Source organism: Rhinolophus sinicus, chromosome 3 (assembly GCF_057876585.1).
Source record: "Rhinolophus sinicus isolate RSI-liver-muscle chromosome 3, RSI-T2T, whole genome shotgun sequence".
Lineage (NCBI taxonomy): Eukaryota > Metazoa > Chordata > Mammalia > Chiroptera > Rhinolophidae > Rhinolophus > Rhinolophus sinicus.
The window spans coordinates 104,569,733-104,592,896 of record NC_142503.1 but is presented as its reverse complement, the minus strand read 5'-3'; the positions used below and the strand labels follow the sequence as shown (position 1 = coordinate 104,592,896).

The 23,164-nt window shown below is 44.1% G+C and overlaps 1 protein-coding gene across 2 annotated transcripts in view; it reads left to right on the top strand.

Annotated features, from left to right (window-relative positions):
* Window positions 1-23,164, top strand: part of THSD4 (thrombospondin type 1 domain containing 4) — a 583,467-nt gene that overhangs the window by 524,627 nt on the left and 35,676 nt on the right. For both annotated transcript variants that reach the window (XM_074328210.2, XM_019736037.3), the window contains 3 exons: window positions 14,571-14,746; window positions 17,117-17,213; window positions 21,989-22,261. In XM_074328210.2, the coding sequence (XP_074184311.2) occupies window positions 14,571-14,746; window positions 17,117-17,213; window positions 21,989-22,261 (546 nt within the window). The remainder of the gene's footprint in view (window positions 1-14,570; window positions 14,747-17,116; window positions 17,214-21,988; window positions 22,262-23,164) is intronic.

Here is a 23,164-nt window from a genome sequence, read left to right as displayed (position 1 = left end):
ACGCGCAGGTATTCAGAGAACATAGGTTGGGTGTCATAACCCTGATTCTTGCGGTTGTCCGTTCTCAGGTATGCCAAACCCGGAGAGCAGGGGTTATCCAACTGGAGCGTGCAGTACAATCACCAGGAGGGCATGTTAAAACGCAGGTTTCTGGGCCCCCCTTCCAGGGATTCAAGTTCAGGAAATCTGTGATGGGCCTGAGAGCTTTCATTCCTACCAAGTTCCCAGATGCTGCTGCTGCTGCTGTTATCCATCCAGGGACGACACGCTGAGAATGTAGCTGTAGACCTGGATTCTTTCATCGCTTGGTGCTCAGTATCCCAAGCGCATCAACGGTGCCCAGTGGGGTTCATTCGATTCCGAGCTCCAGCTAGCTGTCCTGAACCCAATTGGGAAATGGAATTGAAGCAGAAAAGTGAAAAACCCACTATATTCTTGGAGTCTGAATTGAGTGAATTCTTCCAGGGAAAAGAACAAGTAAAAAAGATAAAAGAAGTAATTAGAGATATAGATGAAGAATGGCTGAATGTTGATGATTCTTGAAGCTTGGTGATGGGAACATGAGAAATTATTTTACTGCTTTGTTTATTTTTAATATGTTTGACATATTCCATTTTTAAAGGAAGTTTTTTTCTTAAGAAGTAAACTGAGATTATAAAGTAGAGGAGCCTAGCAGAGGATAGATGTATGAGAGAGAAAAATTAAAAATGCTATTTGCAAATTGTCAAGGTAGCTAGAGATAAATCAACCCCACAGGGCTTTGTAGACTTTCCCTCTAAGCCCCTCGTAGCCTAGGAAAGTTAATAATTACATGAGATGAAGGAGCTAGTCCAAGGTGGTTCTATATCAAGTCCAAATTTCTATGAAATTTTCTGTTTTATCTTCCAAATGTGATTTTGCATTCTAGTTAGTATCCATTTGGTTTCATCTAAAAATAATGTTTTAAATTATTATCACTTGGAGAAACTGTCTCCTACCTGTTCCATCATTAGACTCATAACTCATAACTCCACAGACGTAACTAAGTACATCCTGTGGTTTTTTTTTTTAGATTAACTGCTTCTGCCATTGCCATTTCACTAGTTAAGACTGAATTGGTGCCGTCATCTTGGAACCCTCAGCAACAGTGCCATTGGATCAGTTGTCAGGCATTTCCCTCACAATCTTGCATTTCTTCATTGAATTCAAGCTTGTGCTTCAAGCTTCCTATTTTCAGTCACCAATTTTTGTAATAAAAAGAAAAATCACCCAAATCCCCAGCTTTGGGGGCCTTTGGGTTATACAGTGCCTAGAACAGGAATGGAGCTAAGCTCACGTGTATGTTTATATTTTTAAAAAATAGAGCATGTATTCAGAACAGAATGTGGGAACATTGTGTGAGAGAGAGAGAGAGAGAGAGAGAGAGAGAGAGAGAGAGAGAGAGAGAGATTGAAGGAAATACTATTTTGGTTCATGGTGTAATAAAATTTAAAGCACTAGCTGTCCCATAATGTTGAGAATTTGCTTATTCCCCAAGTCATTCCAGTTTTGCCACAAGTTTTGTGCTATAGAATTGGAAGTGGGCTCTGGGCTTTTTCTCTATTTATGATAGGTTTCTTTACTACTAAAATTCTGGATTCAAATATTGGTATGTTACTCTGTTGCAAGCTAATGTATATACCCACCACTCTACAACCACCAAACATTTACAACCCTGAAACACACAGCATAAGTTAGATAATAGCTGTCTGCATTAGTTTCCTAGGGCTGCCATAACAAAATACCACAAACTGGGTAGAATAAAACAATAGAAATCCATTCTCTCACAGTTCCAGAGACCAGAATGCCAGAATCAAGGTGTCAGTAGGGTTGGGTCCTGCTTGGGGACGCAGAGAGAATCTGTTCCGTGTCTCTGCTCACCTCTAGCGTTTGCTGGAATTGTTGGCCTTCTTTGGTTTGTGACTGGTTTACTCCAATCTCTGCTGCCTCATCACATGGCTGTCTTCCCGTGTATCTCTGGGTCTGAAGGTCCACATTGCCTTTTGTTTTAAGGACACCAAACATAGTTGGATGTAGGGCCCACCCTAATCTAGTACGATCTCATCTTCACTTGATTACGTCTGCAAAGACCCTGTTTCTTAATAAGGTCACAGTCACAGGTTCTGGGTGGACATAAATTTGGGAGGACACTGTTGAACCCAGTACAGTATGTATGCAGCTATGCAGATGCATGATTGCATGGTAGTATTTATTATCTTCTTTTTGTTCATAGAGCACTTTCCTGTTTTACAGAGTGTGTGTGGCGTTTTGTCTCTTGTTGGGTGTGTTCTGATCACCCACATGGAACCCTGTAACGTAGGGTCCTCATATACAACTCCATGAGTTCACCACAGAAGTTCCTCAGTGAGAACTTTTGGGGCAGAGCTGACCAGAGGATGGGAGGCAGAAAAAACATTGGTGTAGGTGGTAGCTGGGATGGGCAGGAGGTGATGGCAGTGGGAATCCAGTGTGACGGGAAAAATAAAATAAGACAAGAGAGGTGGGCCATAAAGGTGAGCTGAAGAATCAGGTTGATTAATTCAATTTTCTGCTCCTGAGGTTAAAAAAGTCTTGGGGGACTTAGAATCAGCATTTAGAATCGTAAAACCATCAAGACAGCAGTTGATTAACCCTCAAAGAACAGGGTATATATAGCCACTGAGATTAGGGTGAAGAGGTTAGAAGCAGAAGATAGCAGCATTTAAATATGACCCTCATTAGGAGAGGGGGGCACTAGCAGTGTCCCCCAACATCTACTGAGATCTTTCTATAAGGTACCATGTAAGACAGTGCTCCTGCCCTATGAAAAATCACAATACAATTTAGGGAAAAAAGCAGAGTCACAAATTATCAATTTTTTTCCATACGTGATTGAATGCAGTAAAGGGGACTGTGTGAGGTGGTGAAGGTATGGTCACATCAATATGACCTCGACTGTCCATCAGGGGAGGGGGGCTTTACCATTTAGGCTTGGAAATTTGGGGGCAGAGGAGAGACAGGAGACAAGGTATATTTCAGAAGACTGATCTAGAGTGGCACGCAGGAGATGCGTGATTCTCTGTTACGGTCCACGCATGAGGCAAAGAGAAGCTAGATGCAGAATGGACAGGAGACGAGAGGCAGGGAGACCAACGTGGCTGCAGTTCAAAGGACGTGATCTGCCTGGTGAGTGATTGGCTCGGGGGGAAGAAAGATAGAAAGAGCCAAAGACGGTTGCCAAAACTGGATTCTGAATAACAGGAGAACAATATTTTCTAAGCAGGAAGGGAGAGGAAGCAGGCCCACTTAGGGCGAGAAAGGCACTGGGTTTATCTCTGGATGAACTGCGCTATAAGGAGACCCACTGGAGTCACAGACTCCGGGATCCTGCTCAGATGCCACCTCCTCTCTGAGGTCATCTACCCTCCCTTGGAAATGTTACCAGCGTCTCTGTCCACGACGTATTAGCACGTGTCTGAGCTCCCAAAGTCGTGGACTGGGTCTTACCTTTGCAGCCCCCCAATACTTCTTTTGCCCTGTTTACTTTCTTTCTTAAACCATGGATGGAATCTATTTCATACAACATTATTTGGGGCTTAAAAACACACAGATTTTCTTTATAGTTAGTAAGTATTCAAAGGAAATTTGGAGTCGAAATAAATCAAATGTTAATATCTTAAAGAATGGGAATTAGCCGTACTTAGCTATAATTTAGCAATGAAATGAGAACAAAGACTTGGCATTTCTCTTTATTCAAACCCCTCACAACCTGGAATCATAGAGTGCCAAAGAGAAAGCCAACCTTCTTTCTCTGATTTTCAGTCCAAACGTGTTACCTCATATTTTAGAAAAATCACACGGATTCGGTTTTTTCCAAACCCCAAATGCCAAAGCGAATCTGAACTGAAAAAGTGCTGTGATACGTGCATATACTTGTTTAACAGAAACCATAATTTGGACCCTTTATCAAACCGGGCCGGGATCTACCGAAAAAGAAACGCTTGCTTTTTTTTCATAGAATGTTTGTGCATCACTGCGTGTGTTTCCCATTTGGGTCAGGAGGAATGGGGGCCATTTTTGAGACTGGGATTCTTAGACAGGAATACCCAGATAAACAGGACTTGAAGGAGTTTCTAATACACTCTTATCTGAACTCCAAGGTTAAAATAATATAAGTCAGAACAATACAGCTCATGATTTACTACTAGTCAACAAGCATTTGTGGAGTGCCGACCAAGAGCCAAGTCGTGGGCAAAAATGCAGATGTCACAGTTTCTGCCTTTAAAGCACTCACCTTCTAGCAAGGGAGGCAGGTATATTAATATATAGTATAGCCCAGGGACATAAACTCAATACTAGAAACCAGCCATAACGTATATTTATGTGTGATTCTACTTCTTTCTATCGCCATCAAAGTTGCACTCTAAGCCTTCTCCATATTCAGGTCCGAAAACTTATTCTGAACCACTTTTGGCCTTCGGCACTTTTGTGGGGCCAACCAGTGACAGAATGGTTTGTGTGATCTGTGCCCTGGGCCTTCCTCTAGCATGTTTATACCCAGTATAGCAGCAATTTGAAGGATTTCAGGGAATACTGGCGCTTTGTCTGAATGTATTCTTTGATTATACACATTGTTTTCCCTTCATCAAATTATGTATTTCCAGCAGTTTTCTTCTAAAAGTTAGCTCGAAGCTTTTGAAACTAGATGTAGAGCCACAGAGTAGTGAGTGACTCAGGATGCAGGAATTAGTGGACCAGCGTCTGCTAACTTGGGAAGTTCTATTGTCTGGTCCAGCTCTGGCTGTGATCAGTATCACCTGGGCAGCTTTTATATCTCAATGCCCAGACTGTGCCCCAACCAATTAAATCCAAATCTCTTGGAGGTGGGACCAGGCATGAGTATCTGAGGGAGAAAGAGTCAACTCGTGTGTTTGAAAAAACTTTTTATTTGAAAATACAAACAGTCCTGAAACGTGACAGTTCGAATTAATGACCTTTCGACTTGACGATGGTGCGTAAGTGACAGGCCTTCAGTAGAAACCTTACTTGAATTTGGTTCTTTTCCCGGGCAAACGATATGTGGTATGATCCTCTGTCGTGATGCCGGGCCGTGGCCGGAGCCGCAGTGCACAACCCACCAGGCGGTCACCAGGGGAAAAGAGCATTCCCGGCGTTTTCTGTTTTAGTTCAATGCTCCAAACATCCTTCAGGCCCTGTGTGCCTTCCGCTGTGTACGTTACTAGTGAGGACCCACACCACCATTCTGTTTTTCACTTTCAGTACAGTGCTCAGTACATTACATGAGGTAGTCAACACTTCATTGTAAAATAGGCTTTGTGTTAGATGATTTTGCCCACTCTAGGCTAATGTAAGTGATCTGAGCCCTTTAAGGGAGGTTAGGCTAAGCTATGACATTCGGTAGGTTAGGTGGATTAAATGCATTTTTGACTTATGATGTTTTCTACTTACCTGGGGTTTATCAGGACGTAACACCATCATCATAAGTCGAGGAGTATCTGTAATTTGAAATTCATAAAACATTGCAAAAATAATATAAAGAACCCTTTATTCTCTTTATCCAGAGTCACCCACATGTTTATCCTCTGAACCATTTGAGGGTGTTACGTATATCATGTCCCTTTACCCATAAATACCTCGGTTTCAGTGAATGTTTCCTAAGAATAGAGACATTCTCTTACGTAACCACAGTATAGCTAACAGCCTCACACATTTACATTAATATGATACTTAAACGTATTTAACTTACCATCCATATTTCAGTTTTGTCAACTGACCTAACAATGTCCTTTGCAGCACTTTTCTTCCTCTGGTGCAGGATCCATTCTAGGGTCAGCTTTGCATTCAGTCGGTATTTTTTCTCCTCGTTTAATCTGTAATGTTTCCATGGACTTTCGTGATATTGACACTTTTGAAGAATACAGTTCCCCTCACTGTTACAAAATGGACTGTTCCTCATTGTCTGATGAAATGATGCCCTTTCAGCCGGAACACTACATAGGGGTGTGTCCTTTTCAAGATACCACCTCAGGAGGTACACAACATCCACCTTTTTCACCAGTGATATTAATTTTGAGTACCTGGTAAAGTGTTGCCCAATTCCTCCACTGGACAATTATTCTTTCTTTTTCTCCCTTGCAAGTAACAAGCAGTTTGAGGGATCAGTAAGACCAAGGGACTGTCCTGCTCCACATCAAAATTTCCCCCAAAAGTTTAGCATCTGTTCACGATTCTTGCCCAAGTCAATCTTGACTGTGATGATTGCAAAATAATTTTCCACCTCCAGCCAGCCCTCGAAATCCCTCACAAGAAAGAGGTCTCCCTTCTCCCCCACATATTTATTATATTTATGAGAATAATCTACTTATTATTGGTATGAACTCATAAATTTCCTTTTTTTAAGAAATCCATAATTCATTACCCCTCTTATTTGGGTGCTCAAAGGGTTCCAGATGTGGCTTGTAGGAACCCCTGTAAAGCGACTCCTATGCCCTCGTGACATGTCCCCATTGGTTTTGTGAACACTTCCAGGCTAATCTTGTCCCTATGCTGCACCACCCCTGAAACTAGTCACCTCTCCAGGAAACGGTGCCTTTTGATGAGGAATGGTGTTAGAGACCAAGAGCAAGGCAGTAGGTATGCTTATTGCCACTGGAGTGTTTTTGCTTCTTAGACCTCTTAGCAGACAGAGCTAGGAAGTGTGTGTGTCTGTGTGTGTGTGTGTATGTGTGTGTGTTTATGTGTGTGTGTGTATTCCATTCCACTCACCTACATATACATACATATGTACATAGAAACATGCACATATACATAATCTCAAAATCATAAAGTCACACTGCCTCAAATTCAAATCCATCACCACAGGGTTCTATGTTGCCATCCCCCATTCCATATTTGCATGTATCCTTTTCCACAGTGAGGTCCCTGGCTCCCAACAACATCGCCTCCAGGGTACCACCGCTTTGGGAAGATGTTTGGCATGTCTACTACAACATACACGTACCTATAACCTAGCAGTTCAGCATCTGGGTATATCCCCAGTAGAAATGAGGACCTATGTCCACCAAACACATAGGAGAATGTTTACAGCAGCTTTACCCATAAGTGCCAAAAACTGGAAACAATCCAAAAGTCAATCAATAATAGAAAAAGTAAATAAATTGTGGCATGGTTGTATAGTACAATGCCAAATTTCTATGAAAAAGAATGAACTGACAAACACAACAATGTGAACACATCTCATGGGTGTCGAGCTAAGTAAAAGATGTCCAACACAAAAGAGTGTGTGTGGTATTATTCCATTTATGATAAATTCAAAAGTAATGGTGCTAGACAGCAGAGTAGTGATAACCTTGAGGCTTGGGGGGCTGGGGTAATGACTTTGAGGGGACAGAAAAGAGTCTTCTGGGGGGGCTGGAGTGGTCTATATCTTTATTCAGGTAATAGTAACACAGGTGGAATACAAATATTTAAAAAAGCAAGCTATAAACTTATAATTTAAATACTTTGCTGTATGTAAGTTATATCCTAATTTTAAAAAAAATTAATACAGCTATAAATGGAGCTGCCAATGCAGTTAACTCAACTGAAATGACCTAATCAGACCAATTTCACATGTGTTCAGGAAATGACAACTACATCAGACCTTAATCATCCGCCTGGCAGCTACTGCTTTTCTGTTGTAAGACACATCCAGAGTCAGTAATGGGAAAAGTTGTGCATCCCAGCATTTAACAATACAACATGTGGGCTTACTCAGCGTCTGGAGATCATTTTGTGTTGCGTTGAGTTGGACTCTCTTTTACACCTCCCCACCCCCAAGGATTAGTCACAATCCAAACCCTTAACGGCTTATGCCCTGTGTATAAAGTCAGACGATTATAGGCGCCCTCTAGGATGGATGGCTGATCCCTCAGAAAAACTTGGCTCTGGGAATCCTAAATGTTTGCAGACAGGGAGGGCAGGTACGTGGTGACAGCTTCAGTAGGAGAGTGGGACAAAGGCCACCACCCCCTGACTGGCCTTTTGCCTTCCTCCTCCCTGTGTCTGCCCTGTTGCCCAGGCAGAGCCAGAAAATGAGAGGTGAAACCGTTCCTTTCTTGATTGAGAATCCTTCTCTTTTGATCAGGACTCAAAAATAAGACATGAGGGAAGATGTGCTGCAGTGGGTCGCCAACTTTAAATGCACCACAAGCACGGGGGGTGAGGGGTGGCTTGATGCTAGGCCCTCACCCAGAGTTTCCGATTCAGCCAGCCTGACCCTGTGTATCTAAGCAGCTTCCAGGGATGCTGACGCTGCTGGTCCAAAGCCCGCTTTCAGAACTGCAGGTGTGAGGGGAAGGAGATGGAATCAGAGCATCAAAGTTCTGGTCCTGAACTCTACATGATAGTCTATGACCTTCAGCGAGTAACTCGATCTCTCTGCGTGTATTTCCTCTTCTGTATAAGAAAGGTAATATGTGTCCTGCTTGCCTTATGGGATTGGCATTCATATTATGAGTTCATTTGTAGGGTTTTTTATTGAAGTATAATTGACTTATAATATTATATTAGTTTCAGGTGTACAACATAGTGATTGGGTATTTATTAATACACATTACAAAGTGATCACCACTAAAAGTCTAGCTACCTTCTGTCACCATACAAAGTTATCACAGTATTATGGACTATATTCTCTATTCATTTGTGTTATGAAAACCAGCAATTATTAAACCAGAGGTTCTGCATGTTTTTTGCCGTGGACTCCCTTGGCCGTCTATGGCTACCTTCTCAGAATACTGCTTTTAAATCCATAAAATAAGATATAGAAGAATACAAAGGAAACCAATTACACTGAAATATAATTATCAAAATATTTTCCGAAAACAAATTTGCAATATAGAAACACGTGCTTCTTTAACATTAAAAAAGGAAATTTCATGGAAGGTCTGACAATTATTGTCATTTCAAAATAATGATGAGTTTTTAGACAAATTTTTAAAATATCTGTAACATCAGTAATGTCATGAAAATACATACATGATTTCTATTGGTGACAAAGTCTCAGCACTGCTGATACTATTACGGTTTGTTGCCTACATTTATAGTAGAACAAATGCTGACATAAAGATGTAATTGCCACAGCCCTCCAACGTGGCAGTATGAAGTGAACAGTGGTGTTGCCTTTTCAGGGTATCCAGATTAGCCACCATATTCTGAGACTCGCTTGGGTGTGTGCCTACATGGGGGCTTCTGTGGGGGCTTGTGGACTCGATGGAAAACGGCGGGCTGCAGACCTCCAGCTGGCATTGTGGCGGTGCCAGTGGTGTCCTCTCCCTTTGCCCTCGAGTTGGTCGTGCCACTTCCCAAACAGCATCTAAGAACCGCAGAAATATTAAGAAGCTTGGAATTTTGCTAGTAGGAAAAACTTAACCTTCATTTTTCAAAGAAAGACACAGACATCTAGTCACAGTGATATGTCTGCTGTAAGGAAACCCCCTTCTTTATTTGATTGTGGAAGCCAGTGGTCTGTGATGGGCAATAAGATTATGGGAGGCAGGGCTTGGGTATATAAGCAACTCCTATATGACTCTTGGAGAAAGGCATTTAGACCAAATATGTATGCCTCGTGTTGACAGCTAAAACTGGAATGAAACCCAGTGCCAAACGAGAGTGGAGAGTTCTTCACATCGACATGGCTGTGAGGTTGCCTTTTAAACAGGCTTTGCCAAAGCTTAACCTTCAGTGAACACACCCGCTAGCAAGAGTCAGGAGTCACCTGCACCTTTTGTGGGGCACTCCTGGGCATCATTTATAGCCCGGGAACTGCTTACAGACACGTAACCTGGAGATGCAGCTGCTTTTGATATGCCAAGCCAAGTTGGGCCTAGTTTAGGAGCGATTTCAAAAGCTAACCCATGAGTATATGGAATCAGGGCCATGTTTGCTAAACATCTGATATAGCTTCTTTTTATGTTTTGTTGTTATATGGGTAAAGGTTCATCTAAACCTTTAAAGGAGATGCATAGGTAATAGTAGTAGATGGTAAAAACATTTTAAGGGTCCCCATGTTTTATTTCCTGGGAGGCCATTGCAGCTAGCTCTCTTTTATACAGTATTTCAAATGGTTCTTGATTGGACTTTTTGGTTTCCAGATAATAACGTGTTCTCTACAATATTGCCATTAAGAGCAATAAAGTCTTAGCCAGAACTTACCTCATTTCTGAGCTTCTGATGATGCTCTGAATGGGATTTTAAGGAGTAGCTATGAAAGGGGGAAATATGCATATCCCTCAGGAGTACTTCTGCTTGTACACTGTCCTTTATTAAAAATTAAAATGTTCAAGCCTTAAAGAAAGTAATAGAGGCATATGGTAAAACAAAATGTAAATGGTAGTAAACAGCTATACAATGAGAACTAAATGGCTCCCTTCTCGTCTCCCACCCCAACCTAAACCCTAGCTCCTGTCCCCAAATGTTAACAGATTAATGACTATGTTTCTCTAAAAGTTTATTCATGTGCCTACATGTTTTATGTATACGCCTCTATTTAAAAGTATATACAAATGAGATCATATCAAACACATTGGTCTGCATTTTATTTCCTTTAAAAATGTGTCATGGGGGATGACCAGATGGCTCAGTTGGTTAGAGCACGAGCTCTGAACACCAACGTCGCTGGTTCAATTCCCACATGGGCCAGTGAGCTGCGCCCTCCACAACTAGATTGAAGGCAATGAGCTGCCGCCGAGCTGCCAGAGGGGCGGCCGAATGGTTCAGTTGGTTAGAGCACGAGCTCGCAACAACAAGGTTGTTGGTTCAATTCCCATATGGGATGGTGGGCTGTGCCCCCTGCAACTAAAGACTGAAAATGGCAACTGGACTTGGAGCTGAGCTGCACCCTCCACAACTAGATTGAAGGACAATGACTTAGAGCTGATGGGCCCTTGAAAAACACACTGTTCCCCAATATTCCCCAATAAAAAAAATTTTTTTTTAATATGTCATGGACTGTTTCCCATGCCACCACACACAGATCTATCTCGTATTTTTAGGGTCACATTGTGTGGATATCCAAGATGACAATTTTCTTAAGCAGCCCTTTACTGGTGGATATTTAGGTTGTTTTTAGTTTTTCTATATTTAAGAAAAATCTGCAGAGAATATCCTTGTTACAAACACTCTTATATTATTTAGAGAAAGATACCACTCAAGTAGTTTCCTAGAAGTACAGTTCTTAGGTTAAGGGTCTGGGCAGTCAATGTTTTCATATGTAACCAACTGCCCTCCCAAATGGTTGAGTCAGTTTGCATCCCCACCAGCGGTGTTATGGGTGCTTGCTTTTTCACACACCTGTCAGTTCTGGCGGCATTAACTCTTTTAAAACATTTGCCAATCGTGTGGGTCAAGAATATCCCATTTTGATTTGCATTCCTTAAATTATCAGTAAGGTAGAGCATATTTTCATTTGTACATGCTTTTCTGTGCATTACCTATTTATCATTCTTCGCCTATCTCTCTGTTGAGCTGTTGCCTTTCTCTACTGCATATTTTGTGCATTCAGCAGATATGATGAAGGTCCTAGTAGGTGGTGAGCACTCTGCTGGGCTCTAGAGCTGAAATGGGAAGGAAACACCACTATCTTTGCCCTTCGGGAGCTTACAGTGTACTGGCAGACGAACATTAATCAAACCATGCTCTGAATGGGCGTAAGTACAGACTGAGTTAAGTGCCTGGAAGGAAAGGTTTTTGGATCTCTTATTGCATGTGAGAGAAGAGACAGGCCTGGACCAGGGGTGGGAGGAGACTGCCCTGAGAAGCTGACATTTAACGAACAAATAGGATTGGAGGGGAGGGGAAGCATTTCTGGAAGAAGGAAGTTTTGAGGAAGGAACATGATATATTTATTAGAGGAGCTAAAAGAAGGTCAGGGAACAGAGCACAGAGAGAAGGACAGTGATGCAGGGTGAGTCTGGACCACATTACCTGGGGCCCTCGCCCCATTAATAATGGGCTTTCCCCCCCCTAGAGAAATAGAAAGCCATTGAAAGATTTGGAGCCTTAGTTGGTGATCAAATCGGCATTCTGAAAAGATCACTCTGGCTGAAAAGGAGGGAAGCAGGAAGACCAATTAGAAGGTTTTTGAGTTAGTCCAGATGAGCTCTGATGGTATCTTAGCCTTTGCTTATGACAGTGGACATGAAAAGAAGCAGATGGGTTCAGGAAATATGAGGGAGGTCAAATAAAATTTGATGATGGATTGGATATAGGGGATCACGAGGGGAGGAGGTATCCAGGATTCCTATGTTTCTAATTAGGTGGGTGGTGGTCCCGTTTACTGACATAAGAAACACTGGACGAGGTCAGGGATTAGTTCAATCTTAAACAACGCATCTGAGTGAAACTGTCAAGTAGGCAATTAGATATAAAAGTCTGGGACCAGAGGAAAAGTCCAGATTGGGAGTCACTGGATATAATAATTAAAGGCATGGGCATAGGTGAAATGGCCCATGAAAGAAGTACAGCACCCAAGTCACGTCTACTCCTAATCCTTAAAGAATGCCGAGAGCAGGTGGAAAGCAAGCCGAGTGTGGTGTCCCAAAACCAGGACAAGAATGGTTCAAATTGGATGGAGTCGTCAGTAGTGCCAAATGCTGCTGAAATGTCTCATAAGAGGAGGCCTGGGAAATGCCCACTGGATTTAGCAACAAGGCTAAATGTCACAGTCTTGGTGACATTCATGTGAACTGTTTCAGTGGAATATGGAGGCAGGAGTCAAATAGGAGGTGGCTGAGGAATGACTGAGAAGTGAGGAAAGGGAAACACTAAGTGGACCGCTCTCAAGAAGTGCGGTTTTGGTAGAAAACAGCCCAAACCTGTTCTTCCACAGTCTCCACTCTTGACCCTTCGTTGCCACTCAATAAGCTGAATTGATTTTATGATTCAGTATTCAGTACCTCAGTTCCCCAGGTGATGTTTCTCAGTAGCCATGGCAACCAGCCAGCCAGGGGTAGAGTCCGCAGGGGAGGCGTCCTCAGAATTGGAGGCCCTTCCCCACTCTGAGCAGCCTCTAACTCTGCAGGCCTGGGAAGGCCCATTGTAGAATCACTGCTGGAAATGGGTTTCTGACACTAAGAGTCCCCGTGTTTTAGAGACACCCACTGAAACATAGAAGGATAAATGGGGTCTGGGACGTGCAAAGTGAAACATGATAGGCCATGAGTTGACCACTGTTGAAGCTCGGCAATGGGTACCTGGAGGTTTCTCATATTGTTCTCACTACTTTTGTTCATAGATAAATTTTTCTACATTGTGTTGTGAAAAATTAAATTTAGGCACTCTGAAAAGTGAAAGTTCAAAAAGCTGGTGACCCCCACGGGCCCACTGTGTACATGGCACTTAGTACAGGATCTCTTTTAACCCAATCTGCCATTGGCTGGCAGCTTTCAAGATGCCACATGTCTAAGGGAAGCAAGTCCGCTCTCACATGCCGTCCTTTTCTTCTCTCAGTAACCCTAATCCTGGTTTCTTACCTCCCCTCTGAGTGTGGGCTCCAAATTGCAGCTCCGTCACTGACCACCTTCATGTCCTTGAACAAGTTCTCGCTGGTCCCTGAACCCCTCTCTGAAAGACAGGGACACACATCTGCTTAGCACTGTTATGAAGACTGATTCTGACCGTGTGTGTGGAGTACCTAACAGTCCACAGCCCCCAAAGCCCACAGAAAGCAGGGAGGTAGATAGTATAAACGAATGAAGCTGACCAGGTAGGAGAAAACCACGGGAAACCTCCTGGCCTTTCTTTAGCTTTGCCATTTTTAGGAGACATACAAGTGGGAAAAGTATTAGAAAAATAGCAACGCAAGCACGATCACACAGGGAATGAATGAATAGTTCATATTCATGAGTAAGTGGGTAATAAGCTGAGACTTAGCCTCGGTGTTGGGGAGTATTGGGGAGTGGTGGGGATTAGGACAAACCAGAGCCTGTAGGCCCCGTGCAAATGGGCCGTCCTCCCCAGTTCCAACGGACTGCTGCCTGGAGGGAATGGAGCCAGTGTTAACATGTCTTCTTGTTTTATAAGACAAGCTAGTACTCTAACTTTTTTATGTGAAATCTCCCAATTCTTAAATTTAGATTCAATTATACTTTAAAAAAAACACTGCGATGGCCAAACCAAGCCCACCTGCAGGCCAAAATCAGCTCATGAGCTGCCAGTATGCAACCTCTCACCTAGATAATGGGCTATAATACAGTTTCCCCTCCCCCTCCCTTTTATCTTCCTCATCTCACTTTCTTCTTTCCCTCTGGTTTTCCATATCCTTCGCACCTAACCACTCCCACCCTTCATTGCTGTATCCAAATGGTGGATCAAAGTGGGTTGAAGAGCTGGTTAAGCCCAAAGGGATGTGGTCTGGATGCCTCGTCCTGCCCCAGGGCCTAGATCAGTGCCTGGCACATAGCGGATCCTAATGAAAAACTTGCTGTGTAAATAAGCCAGCAACTGGGGTCAGGGGAGGTCAGTTCCTTGTGCACACCCTGGGCTTACTTGAGAAACTGTCTCATTTTTCTCCACAGCCTTGCGAAGTCGTTCTGGCCGCTCCATCATCAACGGGAACTGGGCAATTGACCGGCCTGGAAAATACGAGGGTGGAGGGACGATGTTCACCTATAAGCGTCCAAATGAGATTTCGAGCACTGCTGGAGAGTCCTTTTTGGCTGAAGGTCCTACCAATGAGATCTTGGATGTCTACGTGAGTTTGGATGTTTCTGGGCTATTCTTTGGATTTTGTATCTTGTTGCTTCAAAGGGCCACATTTAGAACAAACAAGCGACACATTATTGCCCCAGCTCAATAAAACCACTTGAGTGGAGTCTTTTGAGGTGTTCTTAAATCTTGGTGTTCATCTGTGCTAGTCACCCTGAATGTACCTGGCTCACAGAAACATTAAACTCTACCAGATGCTTCTAACCCTCAGCGTTTATTGACCCAGTAAAACCAATTTTACTTGTTGAATCAAATCAGAGGCAAAACATATCCTTTATTTCATGAGCATTGGATCTCCTCCAGGCACTTTCCTCCTAATGCTAATTTGGCATGTTTTCTTTCTATGGCAAAAGCAAGCAAATGCCTAGAGCAAGACAAGATTGCTCAGAGCTCTTCTATTAAAACTGATGAAGACAGGAGAGCTCCAGAGTATCCCAGATGACACGATAAAGCGCTGAGATTTACTAGACAACACAATACAGAGATTTACTAAAAGTCCCCTGCTTCACAGAAGACAAAACTTTGATTTATTTTACAAGAAACTAAATTATTAAGCTACCTAAGAGTTAAAAATGGTCCTTATTTTTTTAAAAGCAACCACTAGAATCTAGTCTTCTTAAAAAGATCAGGGAACAAAAGCTTGAAACTGGGTTTTTATGATAAAAAGAATGAGCTCACCCACAGATACGCATTCTCTCCCCGCCTACAAAGCCATGCTGGTCTACAAGATGTGAGCTGTGTGAGAGTTTTATAAATAGTGCTTCTCCAACTATACAGTTACATGCTCATTCCTCTCGGGCCTAGCGGCTCGAGGACCAGAACTGTAAAGGAAGCCTTGTTATAGTTAATTTTGAATATTTTTTTTTTACGCTGTCCAGTGGGTTGTTGGACTCTGAGTAAGTTTCGAATAGCATCAGGGATTCAAACCCCGGGTTGTTAAAGGCCCATCGTGGGTGGTCTGGGATGTGGTAGCCAATAATAACTTCATAAATGGGACAAGGTCTGCACTGGCGGAATGAATGCTCACGCAGAAGAGGCACAGAAGAGGGAGGGAGGGTTTCCGGCCTCAGACCCATTGTCAAATTGTGTGAAAGGAGAAGCGAGGGAAGAAGGGGAGACAGCAGGAACCTGAGGTCACACCACCATGTCTCGCGGGGTTCTGTGTGCACCACCAAGGTTTCTGAGTATAAGGAGCCCAGGGGGTCTCATGTCTGCCTTCTGCGAGTGATTTATAGAATGGAGGCCCCATTTCACATGGAGGGAGGAGGCAAGAGACGATGGCATAAATGGACATAAGAGACATAATCAGGACCAAACAGGACCCCACCCATGCAGGACTAACTCTGAGGCACTTGCAGCTAAAAGGACCTAAGAGATCTGCTGTATTCTAACTTTCTTCTTCTCCAGCTGAAGAAATAAAAAACTGAGTTGAAGGGACCTGTTCTGGGCTACACAGCTGGTCAACAGCAGTACAGACAGAAATATCAAAATGGAACAGAGTCTCTTTGCCTGGCTCATATCTGCGCTGCATTTAGCCCCCTACCCTCTTGCCTACCAGGAAAGCTGTGGGCCAAAGGATCTGTGCTCCAGAGCCAACAGGGAGGGATTCGTTCTGTTGGGCCATGCAGACAGATTTGGTGTTTTTGTCTCAGACAGTTTCCTTGCTGCCTTCCACAGCCGGATGCAGTTTCATGCTTGCTATCTTCCTTTTGTCCTCAGTTCCTGAGAGAATAGGACCCAGCGAGAAAGTTACTTCCCTTATACCTGTTTTCCTGACCCCATCTTTTTGTGATTCTGAAGTTTTCTATGGATGAGAAGGGGTGGGACCCAAGAGTCAACGAGGAAGAGGGTTGGGCTGGACCTTTGCTGTGCCAGCCTCATCTGCCAGGTAGAAAACTTGGAAGGAAAACGAAAGGACTCCAGGGCTGGCCCTGCCCGAGGTCTGGCTCTTCTTTGCTGACTCTAACTCGCCACCTAGTGTTCCAGTAGGTTCTCTGTAATGTAAACATGTATCTATTTTGGACATTTTGAGAGCTCGGAGCAAAATCTAAGCCACGGTATGAGGATGGTTGGGAGCCAACAGAAAGGTTCCACTACCATTGCCCATCTTCCTACTTGGAACTTATAAAATCTTGACTTTCAGCCTAGTTTTCTTCTAAGTTCTTCATTTTTCAAAAGCAAATAAAAAGCCATCTGGAAATAGTTTTTGTTTAATCTGTCACAGGTCCACTAATATTATTACATGTGAATCAACCCACTCATTTATATAGTACCACTCATACCACTGAACTCAGAGCCAGGAGGAAAGGGACGTGCGTGTGTGCCAGTGCAGTGACATCGGCTTTTGTGTTGTCAGATGATACACCAGCAGCCCAACCCAGGAGTCCACTACGAGTACGTCATCATGGGGACCAACGCCATCAGCCCCCAGGTGCCACCTCACAGGAGACCAGGTAAAATCCATGTTTTGCTGCCAAGCACTCGTGTCATTTCCCTTTAAAGCGCGTCTCTCTTCTTGCACAGCGATTCTCCGTCTCTTAGTCAACACAGAGAAAAGCCAGGGACACGTACTTCAGAGTCAGTGGCCCAGATATCAGAAGATTCTTCACCGTTTGTCTGAGCCTTTACTAATAAGAGTGTCGCATGAACTTGATTCAAAAATGACATGAACGCCTGGGTCTTTCTTTCCAGTTCTTCATTTTGGAATGCCTATATTAGTTTCCTATTGCTGCCATAACAAATTACCTCAAGCGTAGTGGCTTAAAACAATGCAACTTTACTATTTTACAGTTCTAGAGGTCAGAAATTTAAAATGGGTTTTGCTTGGCCGAAATCAACATGTCAGTGGGCCATGCTCCCTGCAGAGGCTCTAGGAGAAAATCTGGTTCCTTTTCCTCTTTCAGGAAGCCACTTACATTCCTTGGCTTGTGGCCCTTTTCTCCATCTTCAGAGCTGGCCGAGTAGTACCTGCAAATATCTCTAACTCTGACCCTCCTCTTCCATCATCACGTCTCTTTCTCTGACTCTTACCTCCCGCCTCTTTCTTATAAGGACCCTTCACTGGGCCCTCCCAGATAATCCAGGATGATCTCTCCATCTCAGAATCTTTAACTTCATTCCATCTGCAAAGTTCCTTTTGCCATATGGGGTCACATATTCCATGTTCCAGGGATTAGGACACAGACATCTTCTGAGGGCCATTACTCTTTCTGCCAGTGCCTTTTCTTGAGGTTCCCTTTTGCTCCTGTTAACACTACTTTGACCTGTAAGAAAAGAATGTGGAGTTCACACCATTCCACACAGAATATGGATCTGCCTCTTCCCTGGGGGCTCTGCTGCCGGACAGAGCAGGCAGCTTTCACGGGGCTGCTGCGGGCTATGGCACAGCACTCAGCTCTGCAGATACCTCCTTACCCAGCAATGAGGGTGCCCACCACTCAAATGGAGAGTATCCTTTCCATCTTTCAAACAGGAAGGTCTGCAGCAATGTCAGTGATGACGGTCCCTCCCAGGCACTGCCGCGTCCTCGCTGCGAGCCAGGCACTGCAGAGCGCTTCACACAGATTAACCATCGAATTCTCATCGCAGTGCTCAGAGGGAGGGACTCGTATGAGCCTCATGTTACGAGTGAGGAAACGGAAGCTTAGCAAGCTTAGGTCACTCCCCCAGGTCCCACAGTGACCTCAGGCCAGCCTGCGCTTGTTAGACTGCCTAAAGGCTACCTGGTCCAGCACCTGTTCTAGGCGTTGAGGGGACAGATGCCACATCCAGCCAATCCATCCTTCTCTGGGCAGCCGGTTAGATAACCGGGTTATCTGATTGTCACATATCAGGGAGCTGTGTGCCCAGCACGCAGGCTACATGTGCTGTCCAAACTCCAAGTCAGCACACCCAGCAAACAACATTTTGAAGCCATTTCCAAGAGCAATACACAGTCTGAGAACCAAGTTCAGATGGCAGACTATTGATATCACCGAGGCCTGATGCTGATTTGTAGGGGCAATTGGACAGACTATTTGAAATCAATAGGATGATGATGTTTGATGACAAGTCTAATGGGTCTCACCTAACGGGTAGCCTGGGGTTCTGGGGTCAGCTGCCTGGGACAGGGCAGGCCCGGAAGGGGTCAGTTGTAAAAAATTGGTGAGAAGGGGCATTCTGGACCAGGCTTCACCCTCCATACCAGTGGAGTCAGGAGGCCAGAGCCTGAGTCCGACTCTGCCACTTCCTTGCTGTGCAGCCTCAGGCAAGGCAGTAACTTCTCTGAATACACTCCCAGTCTACAAAACAGGGGGAAAAGCTACGCTCAACGGTTTTGTTTTGTTCTAATGGGGTGCAGCAGAGGAGGAGACCAAATAAATCAGATGTCAAGCCTAGTGCCCAGTGCATACTAAGCACTCGAAAAATTTTTTAATGTTTTCAGCTAATAACCTCTTGGACAGTCTCATTTATATCAATATGCCTGGTCTCGACTCTATTGTTTTAATTTGCATATAGTATTTTAAAACATGAAGTATTGTAAGAAGCCAACTAAATAATAAAGCACTGATGAAGGGGTAGAGAAACTCTAGGTTTTAGTGGGGTTTTTTAAAGCATTTTAAAAGATTTTATTGGGGAAGGGGAACAGGACTTTATTGGGGAACAGTGTGTACTTCCAGGACTTTTTCCAGGTCAAATTGTTGTCCTTTCAATCTTAGTTGTGGAGGGTGCAACTCAGCTCCAGGTCCAGTTGCTGTTGTTGGTTGCAGGGGGCACAGCCCACCAATCCGCACCCACCATCCCTTGCGGGAGTCAAACTGGCAACCTTGTGGTTGAGAGGACGCGCTCCAACCAACTGAGCCATCCAGGAGCTCAGCGGCAGCTCAGCTCAAGGTGCCGTGTTCAATCTTAGTTGCAGGGGGCACAGCCCACCATCCCTTGCAGGACTCAAGGAATTGAACTGGCAACCTTGTGGTTGAGAGCCCACTGGCCCATGTGGGTGTCAAACTGACAGCTTTCGGAGTTAGGAGCATGGAGCTCTAACCGCCAGAGCCACCGGGCTGGCATGAAACCCTAAGTTTTAACTGGATTCTAGAGTAGCTCTAGAATTTGCCTCCTTAGTTTGTACTAAGCTAATATGTGTTTGAACATTATTCAATCAAAATAAAAACATGTGAAGTAAAATGTGCCTGCTCCATAACTGCCAAAACTTGGAAGCAACCAAGACGTCTTTCAGTAGGTGAATTTAGATAAATAAACTGGGGTCCACCCAGGTGACAGAATATTATTCAACACTAAAAAGAGATGAGCTATGAAATCATGAAAAGACATGGAGGAACTTTAAATGCACATGACTAAGTGAAAGAAGCCAATCTGAAAAGGCTGCATACTGTATGATTCCAAGTCTATGACATTCTGGAGAAGACAAAACTATGGAGACAGAAAAGATCAGTGGTTGCCAGGGGAGGGAGGGACAAATAGGTGGAGCACAGAGAACTTTTAAGTCATTTCCAGAAGCAGTGACACTCTTCTGTATGACACCAGCATAGTTGACACATGTCATTATACACTTGTCCAAACCCATAGACCTACTGTAAACTCTGGACTTTGGGTGATAATGCTGTTTCCATGCAGGGTCATTAATTGTAACAAGTGCACCACCCTGGTGAGGGAAGGGTTGTTGATAATGTGCATGGGTGGGGGCAGGGGGGGTACGGGAACTCTGTGCTTTCCACTTAATTTTTCTGTAAACCTCAAACTGCTCTTAAAAAAAAAAGTCCACTAAAAGAAGGCAATCTCCCCCCAAACTTTTCCCCCTTCCCCCTACCCCTGTCCCAGAGGGAATCGCTCAACAATTTGGTGGGACTCTACCCAGCCCTTTCCTATGCATGTACACACGTGTTTGCAGCCAATTGGAATCTTTGTCTATAGCCTAAATGTACACAGAACATCACATGTCATTCTCTGCCATAAGCCAACGTAAATCTAACTTTAACTTGAAACTTCTTTGTAACTGGTAGACATTCAATCTCAGTCCAAACGGGGCTCCACACACACACTGCAGGTGTGAGTAAAAGTTCCTGCCTGGTATAGGTGAGGGACTGCAGTGGTCAGGAAACGCGAGACCTCACGCTCCTGCCTCTTCCACCGTGGAAACATCTCTCCCTCTCTCTCTCCCTCCCTCTCTCCCTCTCTCTCATAAGCGCTCTCACTTTCCCCTCCTCCTTCCCTTCTTCCGGTCATCTGTCTCCGCTGGGATCTGTCATCCTTACTGAGCGCTAGGCTTTCACTGTGGGAAGCAAGAGCTGTTGACTTACAGCAGCTTTCGCTTTCTTTCCTGCAAAAATTCAAGGCAAAAAAATCTAAGGGCTTGGCTCCTCTTGACTGAGGGAGATAAAGAAGGAATCACAGATTCACCTCTCAGAAAGTGTCCTGCCACGTCTCTGTGTGCGTGTACGTGATACAGACTGAATTCTGTGTGCTTTCTTCTTCCGCCAAATAACAGACCAGAGTCAGATCTCCGTGTCAGAACATATATTTGCTTCATTCTTTTAAAAAAAATAACAGTATTCCGTTCATGCTGATAGCGTCATTTATCGTAACCAGTACCAGTGGTGGACATCTAAGCCCGTTCTACTGCTTGGCTATTTCAAAGAATGCTTTAGTGACCATACTTGTACATACAGCTTTGTGTAAAAGAATGGGAATATTTGTACAACAAATGTCCTAGAAACTGAAATGCCTAAGTCAAAGGTACGGACATTCAAATTTTTGTTAGATATTGCCAAATTGCTCTCCAAGATTTGCATTTTATTTGCAGGCTCCCCCCACAGTGTATGAGAGCGTGTTTTCCAGCACCTTCAACAAAGGATTTACGGATATAAGGGTTTCCAAAGTTCTAATCCTTATTGTTAGGTGACTAGAGTTGTGGTTCTAGTTTTCACATGTAGTGCTTTACTTATGAGTGAAATTTCTGTGTAGCATCTTTGTATGACCTTTGGCTATCTGTATTTCTTTCTGTGTGGACTGCCTCTCCCTGGCCCTTTCCTACTTTTCCTATTCATCTTTTTCTATTCGTTTTTAATAATGTTTTGAATATTAGGGAAATTAGTGTCTGTTTATTTTAAATATATGTGCTAAGGATTAAAAATGATCACGTGCTACCTGATTTCTAACGGTGAAGCAGCTTCCTAGTTACAACGCAACATCCAAACTGATCTGTGCGTGTGCGTTGGTTTCTGTCTCCTAGGGGAGCCCTTCAATGGCCAGCTGGTAACAGAAGGGGGGAGCCACGAGGAGGGAGAAGAGCAGGACAGGAATGACGAGGAACATCTGCGCGGGGGGACGCCTGACATATTCACCTCAGAATCAGTGCAGACCTTCCCTGTCAGGCATCCTGACAGATTTTCTTCCCACCGGCCAGACAATGTGGTACCCCCAGCACCACAGCCCGCACGACGAAACCGAGACCACAACTGGAAGCAGCTCGGGACAACAGAATGCTCCACAACCTGTGGGAAAGGTGAGCCCATGCGTGCGCTGGGAGGGTCTCCGCAGATGCCCAAATGAGGAATGTGCAGGTGGGCCCGAGGGCCATGGCAAACCCTCACCTCTGTGAGCCTGGCTGTGAGGTGGCTCATTGGTGTGATGTTGTGTAGGGGGTCCCCAAGACCACCCGCAGGCTCGACGACCCACTATAAGAACGTATAAGACAGAAAAGCTACTATGCTCATGGTTACAGTTTATTACAGCGAGAAGAGACAGATTGGAATCAGCAAAGGGAGGCAGAAAGCTAGAGAGAATTATGCAGTAAGGCCAAAATCATTTTAGCGAGGACCTGTCCATGACACTAGAGGTTAGCTGTATGAAACACAACTGAATAGGCACCCAAGATCAAAATGTATTATTACTGAAATATTCTACCATTCAGGTCGTGGTGTGGTGCCCATTAAAGGAACCAGATACACTCAGAACTAGGTGAAAACAAGGGAACACTATAAAAGGATAAAAATTGTTGTCAGGTAGTTTGATTTCACAGGTGGCATGTGTAGAAGAGTCTCTTCCATTTCCTGTCTTTAAATGCAGCCTGGCCCAGGCCTTCCAGAAGGGTAAGATGTGGCCCTGTCCGGAGACCGTACGGCATTGCATTGTGGACATAATGGGATGGGAACAAAGCATGTGCCATTTGTCAGCTCACCCTTCATGCTCACACAGTGTTGCGTTCACTTTTCTCCAGTCCTTCCTGGTGGAACTAACTGGACCACACATTCCCTTGCTGTAAATACTTCCAAGTTTAGGACATCATCACCCCAGAACGGGCCCTGTCGCAGGCATCCAGGACTCCCTCCGCTCATTGCCAAGATCTCTGTCCATCTGGTAAACCCTTGGCTTGGTTTGGCTGATTCCTGGTGTTCCGACTAGAGTT